General features: G+C 31.5%; 3 protein-coding genes across 3 annotated transcripts; 2 read left to right on the forward strand and 1 right to left on the reverse strand.

Moving 5' to 3' along the window:
• Nucleotides 1-1655: 1655 nt before the first annotated feature.
• LOC118044804 (SKP1-like protein 1B) lies at nt 1656-2139 on the reverse strand. Its single transcript, XM_035053288.2, has one exon. It carries the CDS (start codon nt 2137-2139, stop codon nt 1672-1674), a length of 468 nt encoding a protein of 155 aa, XP_034909179.1. The 3' UTR covers nt 1656-1671.
• A 1310-nt stretch (nt 2140-3449) lies between these two features.
• LOC118044803 (uncharacterized) lies at nt 3450-7173 on the forward strand. Its single transcript, XM_035053287.2, has 9 exons — nt 3450-3645; nt 3746-3855; nt 4331-4449; nt 4561-4658; nt 5408-5495; nt 5575-5712; nt 5805-5907; nt 6287-6423; nt 6786-7173. The coding sequence occupies exons 1-9, from the start codon at nt 3584-3586 to the stop codon at nt 6828-6830; spliced, it is 900 nt and encodes a 299-aa protein (XP_034909178.1). The 5' UTR covers nt 3450-3583; the 3' UTR covers nt 6831-7173.
• Nucleotides 7174-8930: 1757 nt separating this feature from the next.
• LOC118044802 (plant intracellular Ras-group-related LRR protein 9) lies at nt 8931-12143 on the forward strand. Its single transcript, XM_035053286.2, has 3 exons — nt 8931-9743; nt 10871-11037; nt 11116-12143. Exons 1-3 carry the CDS (start codon nt 9027-9029, stop codon nt 11756-11758), a joined length of 1527 nt encoding a protein of 508 aa, XP_034909177.1. The 5' UTR covers nt 8931-9026; the 3' UTR covers nt 11759-12143.
• The last annotated feature ends 5800 nt before the right edge of the window (nt 12144-17943 follow it).

Genomic DNA, 17943 nt, shown 5'->3' on the forward strand with positions numbered 1-17943 from the left:
GTATTATTTTTCCAATAATCTCTTATAGTATAGATAAAGTTATTTGACTTGTAATTAAGTTTTATATATATATATATATATATATTAGAATAATTTATTATGAGATTATGAGAGGATTAATTTGACTTTTCATTAAATTATTCTGACTAATTAAATAATTAATCAAGCTTTACGACATCTTTCATATTACTTGTTTACTTCTTTTCATAAGCGTTGAGTGAGAGTTTAATTTGTATAATCTTGATATAAGTTATTATTATGTCAATTTAAATCATAAGTGTAAATTTAACTTTAAATCTTTATATTCTAAAACTTTATTTTCATCATGAGTTTCACAAATGCTTGGTATAAATTCATTTTCTGCAAGCAATGAAAACAAAGCCTCTTGGCTCAATATTCTACTTTATCTGTCTACTCTCTTCTCTTAGAAGACATCCAAGTACATCCTCCATCACTATCATTCATGGGTGCTCCTCTGGTCATAGTTATGCGTAAGGGTAGAGGTATTGATGCAAGGCGTTGGGAAGAATCATAGGATGAAGAAGGTTTTGCTAAAATACTACGTTCAATCATCTGTTTCGTTCAGTGTCACCAGCAGGTTCAGTGAGATCAATGATTTTTGTTCCATTTCCTTTAATGGAGCTGATATGATTCCTGAGCATAAAGCATAAATTGCTGAAGAACAGCATAAAGATTCAGAAAAAGGGTCCATCATGCCTGAAGATTATGGATGCTTTCTGGATGCTGAGGAAGCAAAGACGTGCAACATTTTCTCTGCTGAACTTCCTATTAGTGTAAGCAATCAATTCCTGTCCCATTCACCTCTCCATTTCACTTATAACTAATTCAATCAAGTAGTGGAGTGTTTAATCAGAAGTTTTTCGAAAGGAGTTGCATCAAGAACTTACAACGGATGAGGATTATGTTACTTTTCATATTACATTTGCTTATATTGTAAACTACGAGTGAGCCATGTATTAGGACTCTTTATGTATAGTATATCTGATCTGATGGCTAAGACCTGACATTCAAGTATTGTTTGTATGATATTTTAGCATGATCTCGGGAAAGCAAGAGATATGATGTGTATAAATTGCTTAGCTACTTATAAAACTGTTGCTGAAAGCTCTGGTGATGCTGACATGTGATCACCTAGTTAAGAAACAACTTGTTCTAACAAAGAATCACTCGAGACATGGCTGAGAAATTCACACATGGAGTGAAGGAGATTTTCGAATTCGTTGAGAGAGAGAGATACGTTTTGAAAATCACGATTCCATTCGACGGCCAGCAGGTACTATTATGAATATTTGATTCGCTCTTCAGAAAACATATAGATAGCTTCTTCGTTCATTTTCTTCTCCAAGATCAAATTCATGTTTTTGGGAAAGTAGGAGATAAAAACCATACAATTATAAGAATTTGTTAAAAAGTTCTTGATGATTTGTGAGAGCAATGACATAGATAGTTTGAAATCTGCGACAAGAACTTCGAATTTGGGCCCTGTCTAAAAGACTTCATGAGTGTATGACAACATGATTTAGGCTAGAAAAAGGTGATAATGAAATTAAAATCCTAACCGATCCAGACAGTGTTTACTGATGAAACCATAAAACTAGAATAAAAAGTAAAAATCTTAAATTCTCCAACCAATATTCTAAAAGCAATTAATCAGCACTTGAATGCCCATGCATTATCCTTGCGAACTTCTTCCTCTTCCGCTGGGGTAAAATCATTCTTGATATTGAAGAGTTTGCGAATTTCCTCAGGTTGCTTCCCTTTGATCATGTCTGCAACTTTCTGTGCAAGTTGGCCAAGCAAAACCTCAACGCTGAGATAGTTTGAAGCCAGCAGAAGATCATAGAGAGAATCTGTGTCAACATCAACAAAATCAGCATCCCACTTCTCAAGCTCATCCTTAGATGCATCGCTCGCATGCTTCTTCAACCACTCTACAATCTTGGCTAGGGTTTTCTTTTCTACATTGAAGAGTGGAATCGCATCATCAGTACCATAGCCATCTTCAACCATGCTCTTGATGATTTCAGACTGTAAGGCAGCCTTCTCTTCCACCTCAAAAACTTCATTGTCACTGGTTTTCAACTTCAAGACCTTCGTTGTAGTCTCTGATGATTCCATAACGTATTAATATTAGTCTCTGTTAAGAGATTTGCAGAGAATGAATGATTGAGGAAATTGCAAAAGAATCGTCAAGGGATCAGGTTTTATTTATAGGAGTTTTAGGGAGTTTTATCCCTCTCGGACGAGGATATTCAACGGCTTGCGCGCATATAGTGCTTCTTGTAAATTGATCGCCGGACACTTTTTTAAACAAAAAACTAATGTTCAGTTAAAAAAAATATATAAAAAAATGTTTATAATAAATATGTAAAAATATTAATTAGAGTTAAGTCAACACAGAAAATTTTATTAAATCCACATTCTAAATTATATGATTAAAATAAATCAATTAAAAATTTTAAAAAATAACTATAAAGCCTTTTTTAAAAAATTATATTAATCTTTTTAAATTCGTGATTCAAGTCATTAAACTTAAAGAATTCAATCTACAATAATTATGAATTTCAATTTAAAATAAATAAATATTAAATAATAAAATTAAAGGGAAAAAAAATCTAATCATAGAAAAAAATTCAAAATAACAATTAAAAAAATAAAAATAAAAATTACTATAATCACTATTATTAAAAAGTAATATTATTATTAAAACCATTATCATTATTTTTATTATTATTATTATTAGTAGTAGTAATATCACCACAATTATTTTAAATATTATCATTATTAGTAATAATAGTAGTATTCATATTAATATTATTTTAACAATCAAACACTATAATCATTATTATTACTAGTACTATTACTACCACTACTATTATTATATTTGTAATTTTTAATCTTTTTCTAGTATTTATCAAAGCTAGTAAAATCTACATAAGCTAAAAACTTAAAAAAGATAAATACATTAAAAAAAACATAAAAACAAAAGAGAAACCATGATAAAGAATTCATAAACCTAAAACCATAAACATAAATACAAGAAAATCATAAAGCTAAAATTTAATAAAATTAAAAATTAAAATTTTATATTTTATATTTTTTTTCAAAAAACAAGTAAATAGAAAAAAAGTGTTTAAAACTAAAAAATAAAATAAATTATATATATATATATATATATATATATGAGTCAAGATGAATGCTCTTTTTGAAGTATTTTTTATTTGAAAATATATTAAAATAATAATTTTTTATTTTTTAAATTTATGTTCGAAGTTAATATATTAAAATAAACTAAAAATATTAAAAAATATATTAATTTTTTAAAAAATCAAATTTTAATTAAAAGCAGCTCAATATTAGTTTCAAACTTTATTATTTGAATTGTAGACCCCACACGTCCGCTAAAAAAAATAAACCATCAACACCACCGTTTTAGGTTTTCGGTAGCGTTTCACTGATACACATTAGACAGAACATAAACCCTAAACCTCCAAAGTCCCGCATACTTCATTCTATCTTTTTATAGCATAATTTCATACTGTAATTCAGAAGAGGAAGAGAGATGCAGCACGATGAGGTCATATGGCAAGTTATCAGACACAATCACTGCAGTTTTATGGCCAAGTAAGGCCTTTTTTTAAAATAAAAAATTTAGCATATAATAATGTTTTGAATCTGTTTAAATTATAATTAATTGTAATTTTTTTTTGTTTTTTTGTTGTAGAATCACAACTGGAAATTTTTGTAGAAACCCATATAACATTACTGGGGTTTGTAATCGTAGCTCTTGCCCTCTAGCTAATAGTCGCTATGCAACTATCCGTGATCATGATGGTATGTTTTATTCTTTATATTTTATTTTTTAGTTTTCTCAAACTGGGTTTTGTTTGCTGGGAAGAAATGTTGGGCAAGATGAGTGAATGTGAATAAATGTTTGCCTTTTGTGGTGAAAATTACAGGGTTTTCATGCTTATTGGAATATAACTATATGTAGCAAATGGTTTCTTAATGAGGATTGAGTTAGTTCTAAATTGCTCAGTTCTGATTCGGGATTGAATCCTGAGTTGGTTTCTAGAACCATTTAAAAGGGATTTTAAGGTTCTTGTGGAGGTTTTGATCATATATGTAGCTTATCATTGGTTGGTTAGATATACTATTGCGTCTCGTAATGTGATTTATTTAGATACCTATCAAATTTTCGGTTCGTGTTTGTTACAAATTAATAATCTTGTCTATTACTTAGATTTGTTTTCAAGAATTTGATGATTAATTTGCTTTTGACAATTGCGCTGTGTGTCATTCTGCACAGGTGTCTTTTATTTATATATGAAGACCATTGAGAGAGCTCATAAACCCAATGAGTTATGGGAAAGAGTAAAGTTGCCTAGAAACTACGAGAAGGCACTTGAAATCATAGACAAGCATCTGGTCTGCCATTTTTTCTTGCATTCTGATGTTGGTTGTGTGTATTTTTTTTTAACCAAAAATTATTTTTAATTACTTTTTATTGTTGATCCGTGTATTCCTTGGAACTTGAAGATGTACTGGCAAAAGTTTCTTGTGCACAAAGCTAAACAGCGCCTGACAAAAATGACTCAGATGCGTATACGTATGAGGAAGCTTGCTTTGAAAACAAGGTTTTGCAACTGCCTTTCTTTTGTTCAAATTTATTTTGTGTAACTTATTATGGTTCTAAATATAGTTTGCTGCATCTACTGTAGGATATTTCATTATAATTGGTTGTGATGATGTTTATTAACAAACTAAATTTGCAAGTTTCTTTTCCTTTTTTTTTTGTCTTTTGTTTTTGGTACATTTTATTTGTCATAGTTCAAGTTTACTCAGACTGATTCATTAAAATTGCCGCATAGCTTCTTGCAGGGCTTGGCACATCACATTAAGTTTCTGGCCTCCTTAGGTCTATAATACTTGACTTTGGCCTGGTGACTAGTTTCTGTCTATTATTTCTTTGGCAGCATGATAGTAGTCTTTCACAGGTGGGTTTAATGTTGGAAATTGAAAAGAGAAACATTGTTCAGAGTGAAAATTGTATGACTGGGTGTGGTTATAGTCTTTTATCTGCAGTATAGATGTTTAACACGCTGATGTGAACAAATTCTTAACTGTTGAGATGGAGATATTAAGACACTTTTTTCAACAAGATTAGTGTCAACATGTCTCTAACCAAGGTTGTAAGTTGATAATATGTGGATTTTTTGGTATTTCCCTGTAATTTTATGGTTATTATACCATTTGATTTAATTTCCATTTCCAGTATTCTTTTTGATCTACCCACATATTGAATTGCTCTTGTTTCCCACCATGTTGGAAATCCATGGATCTTGTTTACTTCTTCAGTATATTTTGCTTTAATTTTTGTTTCTAGGGAAAAGATAATGACTACACCCAGAAAAGAGATAAAAAGAGAGTCTAGAAGGGAGAAAAAGGCTGAAACAGCTGCTGAACTGGACAAGGTTAGGATTCCTTCCTTTTAATATATTTGTCTCAACTGTGTTGTTGATCAATGTTAGTCCTAACTAGTACTTTCAACAGAGTATTGAGAAAGAGTTGCTTGAACGACTCAATGGAGGACTTTATGGTGACATACATAATATTCTGCCAGAACATTTCAACAAAATTCTTGACGAAAATGAACTACAAGCTGTTAGTGAAGATGAAGAGTATGAAGAGGTATGTTTTCTGGTAATATTAAGTAGTTAATCTTGTGTAATACACGAAGGGCTTTTCTGTTTTGTTTATTGAGGAATTTTGTGAATCAGCAGGAACCTGAAATAGAATACGTTCAAGGCTATGATGATCTTGAAGAGGAAGATGATATAGAAGATTTTGGTGGTTTTGCAATCGACAAGTCTCTCAAGAATAATGGTAGAATCTTTGTATCTTTGTTGCACATCCTTTGTTTATAAAGGACCTAGTGTGGTTTGGATTTCTAAAGTCATCTTTCTCAGTTGCGTGGTGATCACTGCCATGATTGCATGCACATTGGTTTCCCTACTTGCTATATGATAACTGTATTCCATTTATATGGATTATGTTTGAAGTTTCTTGTGAATTGATGCTAATAACTATGACAATCATTGGTAGAAGAAATGTGAAGGTTTGATGTGGTCATTGATTTGTTGTTTTTTCTGGAAAACAAGATTCAGATTTAACTGAGCATGTGATGCTATTATGGCAATGCTTGTCATCTCAATCCGTGATTAAATTGTTCGTGTTTGAAAGATGTTTATGAAATTTTATACAGATGATGCACCTGAGGATGAAGAAGAGATGGTCTCAGTTGATGGTAAGAGGGTTAAAAGAAGATCAGAGTCTGCTCATCAAAAGATAGAGGAAGATGAACGTAGAAAGTCGAAAAAGAAAGCAAAGGTTCTGGTTGAGGTCAGTGATCAACCCCTTCTTTTAGATATTTTTCTTTTAAATGGAATGGTGAACTCCAATTCAAAATTTGTTTGATATGTAAAGTTTGAAATCTGTGATTTGCATGACATGCAAGTTACTTGTGGTCAAAACATAAATGGAACTTTTGAAATGTCACTGATCTCCATGCTGTTTGTAAACTGTATCATCTGGTGCTAAGCAATTGCATCTCTGGTTTTGAGCAAACGTTGCTCCTCAATTTTAAATCAGGGTTAGTTTTAGCTCCAAAACTCTAATCAGGTGGGTCAATTGTTCGCCATTTCTTGTTTCCAGCAACAGATAAACATGTGCACTTTACCATATTTTGCTCTGCTTTGTATCAGGTCGAGCACGAAGATGCTTCTGAAAGGCAGAGGGCAACCTTTTGAGAGGGTTTTAACATGCTTTTTAATTAAGGGGTTGACGTCTGCGTGTAAAATTGTTCTTCACATCAATTTTTCCAAGTTAGGTTTCATAGATAGGAAGTTAATCTCTATGGGGGGATCTAGAGTCTGAAGATGCAGAAGGCCATGATGTGATATTATCTTTAACTCTCTTCTGTTTCCTTTCTTCCTTTTTCTTTTTTCTTTTCTTTTTAACCTCTCGTCTGAAGATTTTAGTTGCCTTGGCAGTCACTTAAATGGTGAAATGATGCAAGGAAACAATTAGAGGTTCTCTTTGAATGTATTTTTAATAACTTTGATTGAAGGTTAGTGTTTTTTTTTATTATTATTTTTTAAAGAAAAAGGTTGATTCTTGAATGTTGATGAACTATCTTGAGGATGGCATATCTAGTTTGGCCCAAACTACTAGTTAATTTGGAGGGATGATCTTCCTATATGTGCTTCCATAAATGATAAAAATTTTAAGAAATTTGGAGAGATTATAATCTTATTCCCTATTTATAGTAATGCAATTAATAATTGCGAATATGAAAATTTATTAATTCATGGAGATGTTATTTAAATTTTAAAGTTAAATTGGGATTGAATAAAAAATTATTTAATCAAGGTTATTAATTTATCAAGATTATAATGTAATATTATTAAAGATTATACACAAAAAGAGGTTGGCATTTCATCGTAGCCTATCTTATAGAGAACTTACTATATATATATTGAACATCAATTTAGGTTTGATCTTTATAAATGTTTTTTTAATTTCATGATGTTTTAAAGAAATTGTTATACTTATCTTCAATTTTTTTCCCTTTTATATTTTATATAAATAAGTTATATTTGCATAATATATTTTTAAAAACAAAAAATTATTTGTTATTAGAGTCATTAATTAATCTCTAACATAAAATAAATAAAAACATATAAAATAAAATGAAAAGTCTTTGTCAAATATTTGTATTTGCGTTTTCATTGTCTTTACTAGGAAAGTTAATTTTTTATTTTATTATTTAATAAATGTTAATGACTCTTTTGATTTATTATTCTATTTTATTTTATTTTATTTCTAATTTATTTTATTAAGCATGAATAAAGTCCCTTTGTTTTTCAATTAAGAAAATCATAATATTCATAAACACATTCATATTGTAGGCATTTTATTTACCTATATTAAAAATTAATTTAAAATTATACCCATAACATATAAGAAATAATATCAGATAAAATATCATTAGGAATAAAATTAGGATTGCGATTAAATTATACAAATAGTACATTATCATGTAATATCTTTTTAATTTATGTAGTGTCATTAAACAAGGTTAAACACTAGTTTTTTTGAATAAAATACATTAAAAAATAAAAAATTTAGATTTTTATTTTATTTTACAAGTCAAATTTAATTTAATATATTTAGATTTGAATCACATGTTGCAATCGAAACTATAAAAATATTTTTCACCATTCTCCACTGCGTGGAGAATGACAAAAGATGAAGAAGTAACTTCAAGTTGTTTTTGGCTGCTTTATATTTTAAACACAAATTATATTAGATCCTATAAATAATAAATTACGTTTCCTTAATCACCAAACAGTTTTTTTTCAGTAATTTGTTTCAAAAGCACATAAACAAATATTCTCTAAGAAGACTAGCTTTCCATCTTGCCATTCCATTCTTTATGCTGAAAATGGATTATCTTGCACATAAAAACTTACAATTCGTTTTTATCATTTTCATTCAAAAATAAATATTAATCTTGGTTAAATTTTTTTGTGAAAAGAATAGTTAACTAAATAAAAAAACAAGGTAGTCAAAAAGAATAGAAACTTTTTTTAATGTAAATTTCACAATATGTCTACGGAATTTTATAGGTCTCACTTGTTATGATTATGTTAGATTAAAAATAATTTTTAAAATAATTGTTTTTTACTGTAGTAATAAAAAAAGAACTGATTAAAGTTTTATTTATACACCCTCTAAAAGTGTCACATAACACCCTGACCATCCAATACTGTCTTGACAAGTCATCATTAATTACATCACCTGGATGTAACCTCATCAAAACACTCTTCGATTATCGTTCTCCACGCCGAAAACCGGCCTCTACTTCCGCCAATCTCATTTATATTTATAAGAAATTCTATTCATCATCACAAGAGGAACTCTCTCCCAGGAAGATCCCAATAATGGATCCGAACCCGAAAACCCACCCGATTCTCTCTTACGTCATGGCCCGACTTCCCTCTCTCGGACCCAAACCCCCTGACCCCTCATTCGACATCGAGCAACCTCCACAACCACCACCACAACAACAACCACCACCGCTTCCCCAATTAACTGACCCAACCCTCCTCTCTTCTATGAGACGCGCTGTTGGCGATGTAGCCCAAACCCGATCGGTACTCCAAACCCTAGGCCCCCGACCCGACCACGAAACTGTCGACGCTGCGAAACTCAAGGTAAGCGAAATCGAGAGCAATCTATCGAAAGAATTGGAGGATCTTGTGCTTTCTCAGCGGTCGAGTGAGATTGATAGGTTAGAGTGGAGGGTGCATTTGGCTGAGAAAGAAAAGAAGATTCGAGAAGAGGCGGAGAAAGAGAGAGGGTTTTATAAAATGGTGTTGCAATTGGATGAAATGCACGAGGAGTATGAGAAGTTGTTGAAGGAAGCGGAGGAAAGATTGGTGAAGATTTATGAGAAGGCGGAGCGAGGAGGGGAGGAAGCAGAAGAGGTGGTGGAGGAGGAGGAGGTGAGTGAGGAGGTCGTGGGAGTTTTGAGAGAGGGGAGTGGAAAAGGGATGGAAAGAGTGGATTTGTCGAATCGGAGACTCAGAATTTTACCTGAGGCATTTGGGAGGGTTGTTGGCTTGAAAGTGCTTAATCTTTCCAATAATCAACTTGAGGTTTTTTTTTTTTCTTAAATCTAATTTTAAATATTGTTTAGAAATATATATATCTTCTATGTGCTGTGAATTAATTTTGATTTTTAATGCGTGAGTTGATTGGATAGAGTGCAGTTCTGATATAATTTGTGTTGGCACGAAGGTGGATTAAGAGGTTTGCATTTGTTATCGAAATTAAAGGATTGGTAATGTTAAAGGATTTGTGCATGTTAAATCTGTCATTGAAATAAAATAAACAAATATTGAAATCCAGGGAAAGCTAATTTGGTAAGGTATCTTACTTTGGCAATGTGTAGAATTAATTTGTGGGCTACTAGCTATGCTTCTGATATGGGTTTGTTTTAGATCGTGTTTGATATTGTGTCGGCCCTAGCTTTTCGCTTGAAAATATATTAAAATAATGTTTTAAAAAAAAAAATTATTTTCAATATCAGCATATTAAAACAATCTAAAAATACAATAAAATAAAATAATATGAAGCTAAAAAATAGTTCAAATTTTTTTAAAAGCAACTGCAAAAACAAACACCCACACCCAGATGAAATTGTCTATATCAGTTAGATACATGTTATGCCATCTCGCGGAATTATATAGGTGCTTGAAGTTGTTGGCTGATTATTTCTTTAGTATTTTGTTGTAGGTAATGGAAGATTTATCTTGCCTGAGGTGGATAGGAATAAATACTCTTTTTCACACCATATTATAGGTTCTGTTAAAGTGGTTATTTCTTAGTATGTGACAGTTCTAATGTCCAAACCTTTCTCATTAATGACCGTACTGGTTAGAGTTTATAGGTGTATCTGGTGTTGGATTTTTCCCACATTATTGTTTATGAAACATATAATATGAGTGTGCGATCTGCAAATCTTTGAGAACCAACCTGATTTATTAACTGCAATATGAAACCTCTTATCCTTGTTTTGCTTCATGGATGGATATTTTCATTAGGTCATAAAAACAGTGTTGTAGGTTTGCATTTTTGGTAGTGAAAAGTTTTTTTCTTGTTGTGGCCCCAACTTAAATTATGACCATCTTGCTAGTAGGATCCTTTTTTTTTTTTTTTTTTTGAATGGTTATTACTTGCATTATTTTTCCTATTAACTGAGTAGCCTGTATGAGTGAAACAGGTCATTCCGGATTCTATAGCTGGGTTAGAAATTCTCGAGGAGCTCATTCTTGCTTCAAATCTCTTAGAAGCATTGCCAGATTCAATTGGATTACTGCAAAACTTGAAAATCCTGGATGTCTCTAGCAACAAGATAGAGATCTTGCCTAACACCATTTGTCATTGCAGGTAATTGTAATTCATTTCAAGTTTGTCCTTAGTCCAGAAATCCTTTACAGTGGACTTTAATATTCATCAATGATCTAGGTCATTGCTGGAATTGGATGTGAGCTTCAACCGCCTGACATACTTGCCGACTAATATTGGATATGAAATGTTGAATCTTCAGAGGCTTTCGATCCAGCTGAACAAGATTTGTTTCCTTCCCACTTCTATTTGTGAGATGAGATTTCTGTGCCACCTGGATGCTCATTTCAATGAGCTTCGCGGCCTTCCTCTTGCTATTGGGAAACTGGCAAATCTAGAGATCCTCAATTTGAGCAGTAATTTCAGTGACCTGAAAGAGCTCCCTGAAACTTTTGGTGATCTGATGAACCTCAAGGAACTTGATCTTAGCAACAACCAGATATCTGCTCTGCCTGATACTTTTGGTCGGCTGGATAACTTGACCAAGCTCAACTTGGACCAAAATCCTCTTGTAATTCCGCCAGCAGAAGTGGTCAAGGAAGGGGTCGAGGCTGTGAAGACTTTTATGGCTAAGAGGTGGCTTGACATATTGGTGGAGGAAGAAAGGAAGAGTATGCTTGAAGTACAAGAACAGGCACAGACTGGATGGTTGACACGCAGCACCTCTTGGTTGAAAAGTTACGCATCCGGTGTTTCCGAGACTGTTTCAGGAGTCTTAAGCCCGAGAGGTCCTAGAGATCCTTATCTTGATCAACTGCTTTGACTTCCCAATTTCCTGATATTTCAAGATCCATTTCTTCTCAACAGATGCAGATTTGATATGACTGGTGAGATGGATTTCTTCTGCTTTCAATTGCTTTCATTCTAATGCCGCGACAATGTCAACTAGAATGAGTTGCGAGTTAAACAAATTTTGTTCTTCTTCCACTCAGTCCTCTTCTGGTTTTGCCAGTTTTGCGACACAATAAATAGGTAGATCCTTGGCTGTTCTGTTATCTGAACTTCACTTTGATTTCAGTACATTTACAGCTGTATATCAAGTTGAACGACAGTTTCTTTTGCTCACTGTTAAATTGCACGGAACGGAGCAATGTTTGGAAGTTGCTCACAAATGCCACTCCACTCCCTGTTTAAGGAGTTTATATTCAGCAATATTTTGGGATGGGGTTGACGGTACACTTTGGATGAATTGTATTATCTTGCTATGGTAGTTGATTTTTAAAAGTATTTTGTATTTGGAAAAAATTAATTTGAAAAAAAAAATATTTTTTTTAAAACATGCCGGCAAAGACAAGCGGGCGTGGGCATTTTCTTTATCGACACCACTTCATTAGTGAAGATAATGCCACACTGGTCTCCATTTAACTCGCTTAGAATAAAACATCATAAGCAATTTACACAGGAGTTCGATAACATGACCCGACTATTAATAGTGTCTACTGCCTCATCTTGTTGAAGAACCACCGGTGGTAGGGAACTATGAAACAAGTGTTTAAAATTTTACTATATAGATCTAGAATTGTTTATGAATTTGTTATATTAAGATTTTATCATTTTTTATTTTTTGAATAATTTTTTAAAAGCTAGGTTATTATAAATCATAAGCCTTTTAATTATCCGGTCTTTAATGGTGATCTAGATAAACTACCCATGAGAAATCTCTTAATTCTCTATTTTGGAGAGAGGAATTGCTATGCTTAGAGTGCTAACTCTAATATTGTATTTATGTAGTTTTTATGTCTAATAGACAACTACTCTTAAAATAAGATAATAAGCATAACTTACTATTTAAAGTAAAATTTGAAAAACCCTAGACATTGGCAAAATATCAATTTTTTCCTTGAATAATTTTCATATATTAATTCAGGATAATTTTAGAAATTAGCTCAATCAAGTCATTACTTGATTTTTCTATGTTTATGAATATAATTCATGTATTAATTACATTATTATCTTTAATTTTTAAAATATATTTTAATCAAGTCATACTTAATTAAATCATCTCGGTTTAATTTTTGAATAATGTTTTTTAATGTATGACTCATTAGGTTCCTAATATATTGGTCCAAATACAAATTATAATTATATTAAATAAATTAAATAATTTAATTTATTATCAATTCAATAATTGATTAATTTACATTTGAAGACCAGGTGCATCGTTTAACGTGTTATAATCCTTCAAATATTAGAAAAGTTATTAATGATTTGACTAATATTTTTAGTGTTTGGTTTCTCAATGTAATTAATATTCTTTCATCAATAATATTCTGATTTAACATTAAAGTATGAAGTATGTCTGCCAAGTTAAATCATGTTTATTCTCTATATAATAGTCATTGATCATTTGAATAAGATTTGAAACTCTTTTCAAATCTTATTCTACATTGGCCAAAGATTTTTCAGTTAATATTATTTGAGAATAGATATAATATTTTTTCTAATTCATTTAGGGTAATGAATCATCTATTGATCACTCAAGTACTTTCATATAGTTCATGCTAAGCTCAATGTCTACCATTTCGTTACCTTGATAAAAATAACATGTAATAAGATCAAAGCATAACATTATATATATATAAGATGACTTAGTGATCTCAAGTCTAAAGATCATTTACACAACCGTCACGTGAGCCTTTTTATAGATAGAAGTGATCTCTCTATATAGAATTCTTATTCAGGTCAGCTCAGTATACATATCTTATGACAAGCACTTATGTATTGGTTCAAAGTATCCTTATACCTCAACTTATGAAAATAATTGCTTCCTTTCATAAAAGAAAGAACATAATATGTTTAAGTCTTTACGACTCTAATAAATATCCAGTATTTAAAAGAGCATCGACCAAGAATATTTTAGGAACAATGTTTTGATGCAATATGAATCCTACAATTATAACAACTTTATATTTTTCTTTGCAAAGCATTTTTATCTCATGAACTTTATCTTCACTCTAGATTCATTAATCTAATATTATATGAACATTAAAGATAAATTAAGTATTTATTAATAATAAATATGTATTTATATAAATATAATAATTCCATGTATAACCAACCGATTGGCTACATGGCATATTAAACTAACACACGGTGCCAACAATATTTGATCCCGAGGTTGTTGTGGAAGAAATCTCGAGATTATGATGTGTCTGAAGAACACATTCTATGTGCCAACTGTATGATGCCGAGTCTTGAGATTGTGATATGTCTGAAAAAATATTTGTATTCTATTCCAAAACTTCTTTAATCATAAAAAGGTGTTTTAAGATCAGAATAACAAGCATTAATGCATGTTAGTTCTAGTATTAATTAGGATTAAAGATAGGTCAATTGTAATTTAGAAAGAAGCAACCCCCACGCCACTAGACTACAATGATAATGGTGATAACAACATGCATTTATTATGCTCTATTTCATATGTCTAGGTTTGTCTTTAAACTACCAATGACTGACTGTTAGAGTAAGACATTGAAGATGTTTTGTTCCTAGTTTGACGATTGGTATCATCATCCTGAAGACAATTATGAAAATTTGTATGCTCATTGCCCACTATAGGTGGTGCACATACTATTTTTACAGCTACATGTGATTGAGAGTAATCCACATCTAATTTAATATTGATATCCCTATACATTTCTGATCAACCAAATTTTTATCAATATATTTTTACCAAAAATGGCGAATAAAAAAAGATTTATGGTTAAAAATTTTTTGGAACACAAGTATGCCTCAGACCCAACCATGATAGAGCTTAGAAATGTACCAAGCTCCGAGTATGCCTAAGAAAATAAGCATCCTCCCCTCGGCACACCTAAGGGACCATTGACACGCCTAAAAGAATGACCACCATGCCCAAGGGAATGACCATACCCTCCCTTGGCATGTCCAAAGGAATGAACCTCCTTACTTGGCACGTCCAACGGAATGATCGTCCTCCCTTGGGATACCCAAGGGAATGACCATATCCTTCTTTGGGGGCATCCTCCCTTAGGCACCCCCAAGGGATTGGTTGTCCTCCATTAGGCCTTGTTTAAAGGAATGACCATACCCTTCCTTAAGCACGCCCAAATAAATTTTCATCCTCTATTGAGACACCTAAGGGAATGACCACATCCTTCCTTGGGCATACCTAAGGAAATGACTATCCTCTATTGAGGCCGCCTAAATGAATGACCATATCCTCTCTTGGGAACGCCCAAGGAAATGACCATATCCTTATTTAGACATGCCTAAAGGAATGACCACATTCTTTATGGATAGGCCCACCATCCTTCCTTGGGCATGCCCTAAGGAATAATCATCCTCTCTTAACACGCCCACCATCCTCTTTGGAGCACGTCTAATGAGATGACCCTCATTTCTTGGGTCTAGCCTAAGGGAAGAGCTCAGCCTCCATGAGCTAAGCTACATTTGATTTCTTGAATTCTAATCTCCATATACTTTTTAGATATATAAAAGTCCTCTAGAAACCCACCATGTTTTCATCCAATGTAATAAAGATGTAAGGGGTATTTATATATCATCAAATGCTATTAGGATAAAATGACACTCCAGACCTTCCTCTTCATAAAACGACAAGACTCGCGAGTTATAAATATACCATGAGACTTTTAGAACAAATGTTCATAATCTTCATTCTCTATTGCATATATATTTTTAGAACATTTTTTTCTAAAATATTATTATATTTTCTCTCTCTAAGAAGATATTTACTTGAGTATCAGAGAGTCCCCACCTCCACAAAAAAAAAAAAAAAAAACTTTTTGCAAATACTAGCCACAAGCCATATTGTCCTACCAAACACTTAAGTATAAGATATCAACCTTTTTGGCTAGGAAGAATGAATGAAGCTGTTATGACCAATTGATTAATTAATTATCCAACCTAAGAGCTCTATTTCTAAACTAGGATTTTTATTACTTGGATTATATATAATACAATCCCATAATGCCAGGGATAGTTATTACCTTTGATTTTTTTTCAAATCCTAATATTCGATGCATTTATGGGTATTATATCTCTATCACTATAAACAACTATTGTTTGATGATATCCCTTATTGTCATTTGATAAAAAAAAAAAAAAAAGGTACATAGCTAAAGAATCACATATATACTAATGAATTTACACAAATTTCCTATCTCCATTTATTTTTATTTTTAGTTCTTCCTCGAAATTTATTCATTTTCCCGAAATTATATCAATTTATTTTTTTACTATATCAAGAGTTATATGAAGGTAATGTAAAGTAAAATGAAAGACAAGGGGTTTGCTCTTCTTTTTTAGTTCGAGCCATGTGGTTACTAATATGATGGCTAGTGGAGGCTTACATAGTCGTTAACTTCAGGGCCTACAAGATTAATCAAAGTGTACGCAAGCTGATTCAGACACCTATGTTAATAGAAAAAGAGTAAAACAAAAGACACGTTATAGTGTAAATTCATGTTTATATTTTCAATAATCAAAGATTACTGTTCATATTCAAGTAGGCCAAGCTAAACATAAAAGACTATTTGGATGCATGCATTTTACTTGTTGAGTAAATAATTATAATGATAATAATGGAAGGCAAAGCAAATTCATTAAGAGAGGTGTGTGTGTATATTCTTAAGGATATAGACATTGAACATTTATTGTAAAGATGAATCATAGAGTAAATTAAACATTGAATAAGGGACATAAACATCAAAATAACCCATTTATCTAGGTAAATTAATCCCCATCTCACTGAATAGTAATTAATATTCAAATCCACCGGCAACAAGGAAAAAGACATTACCAGAATGAATTCAAATCCACCGGCAATAGATAAATGATCCATTTTTTAAAATCATTTTATTATTCTGATGTAATTTTTTTTTTTATTAATGTACGTGTTCGGGCCAGCTTGTGCGCGCTTCGACTAATTTCATGGGCCCTGAAGTTAATGACCATGTAAATCTTTAGTGGCCTTGAGGTTTATAAGACTTAAAATAATAATATTTAGAGTACAAATCTAGATCTTGACCAATTAAATTATATCCCCTAGAATTTATAAAATTTAAATTTTATTTTTATTGATAGCGGTCGAAAACTGTGCTCCCATGCTTTCCAATCCCTTTCCACTTTTCAATCCATCAAGGCATTTCTCATCAATCAGAAATAACCCTTCAAGAAACTGTCATTTTCCTCTCACTTTTTGCCGATGGTTTTTTTTGGGAAGAAGACGAAGCAGGCATATTGCTGTTCTCGTTAATGGAGGCCATCTTTGTTTCCTTTATGTCCTCCTTCAACAACACTAGTAGACCCAGATGGGCTGCTTTTTTGGTAGGTCTTTTCAGTGTGCTTTGCTATGAAGTAATTTTTAAAAGTTTTTTTTTTTTTTTTTAAAGTTTTTTTATTTATTTAAATTGCTTGTTATTGCCCCTTTGCTATGGTGTTGACATGGATGATTTTTAGTACAATTATAGCCCCCCCCCCTTTTTTTTTTCAGGGAAGAGATTGATTAAAAGTTTTTAAATTGAATTTAATTTAGAAATTTTAATCAAATTTTATATTTATAATTTTTTAAAATGTTAAGAATTGGATTCTAAATAAAATTTAATATTTAAAAATATTACAAGAATAAATAAAAATTTAACCCCTCTATTCAAAGAAAAGAAATGAATATTAAGATTAAATGTAAAGATTGTGCTTCGGGCCATAGAGAAACTAATCAAGCTGTGAAGGGAAATTGAAATACTTGATAGAATTTCTGTATTTCTTTTGTACTCTTTTTTTAAAATTTGCAAATCAATATCTTGATAGATAATCTTTATTTTTGTTGTTTTTTTTTAATGTATTTATATTAAATTAATATTTTTAATGATATTGATATGATAATATTAAAAATTATTTTAAAAAAATAATGTAAACCACATTAAAAGGCACTTGGAAACGCAATGCAAGCAGCGTTCTATTAAAATT

Source organism: Populus alba, chromosome 12 (assembly GCF_005239225.2).
Source record: "Populus alba chromosome 12, ASM523922v2, whole genome shotgun sequence".
Lineage (NCBI taxonomy): Eukaryota > Viridiplantae > Streptophyta > Magnoliopsida > Malpighiales > Salicaceae > Populus > Populus alba.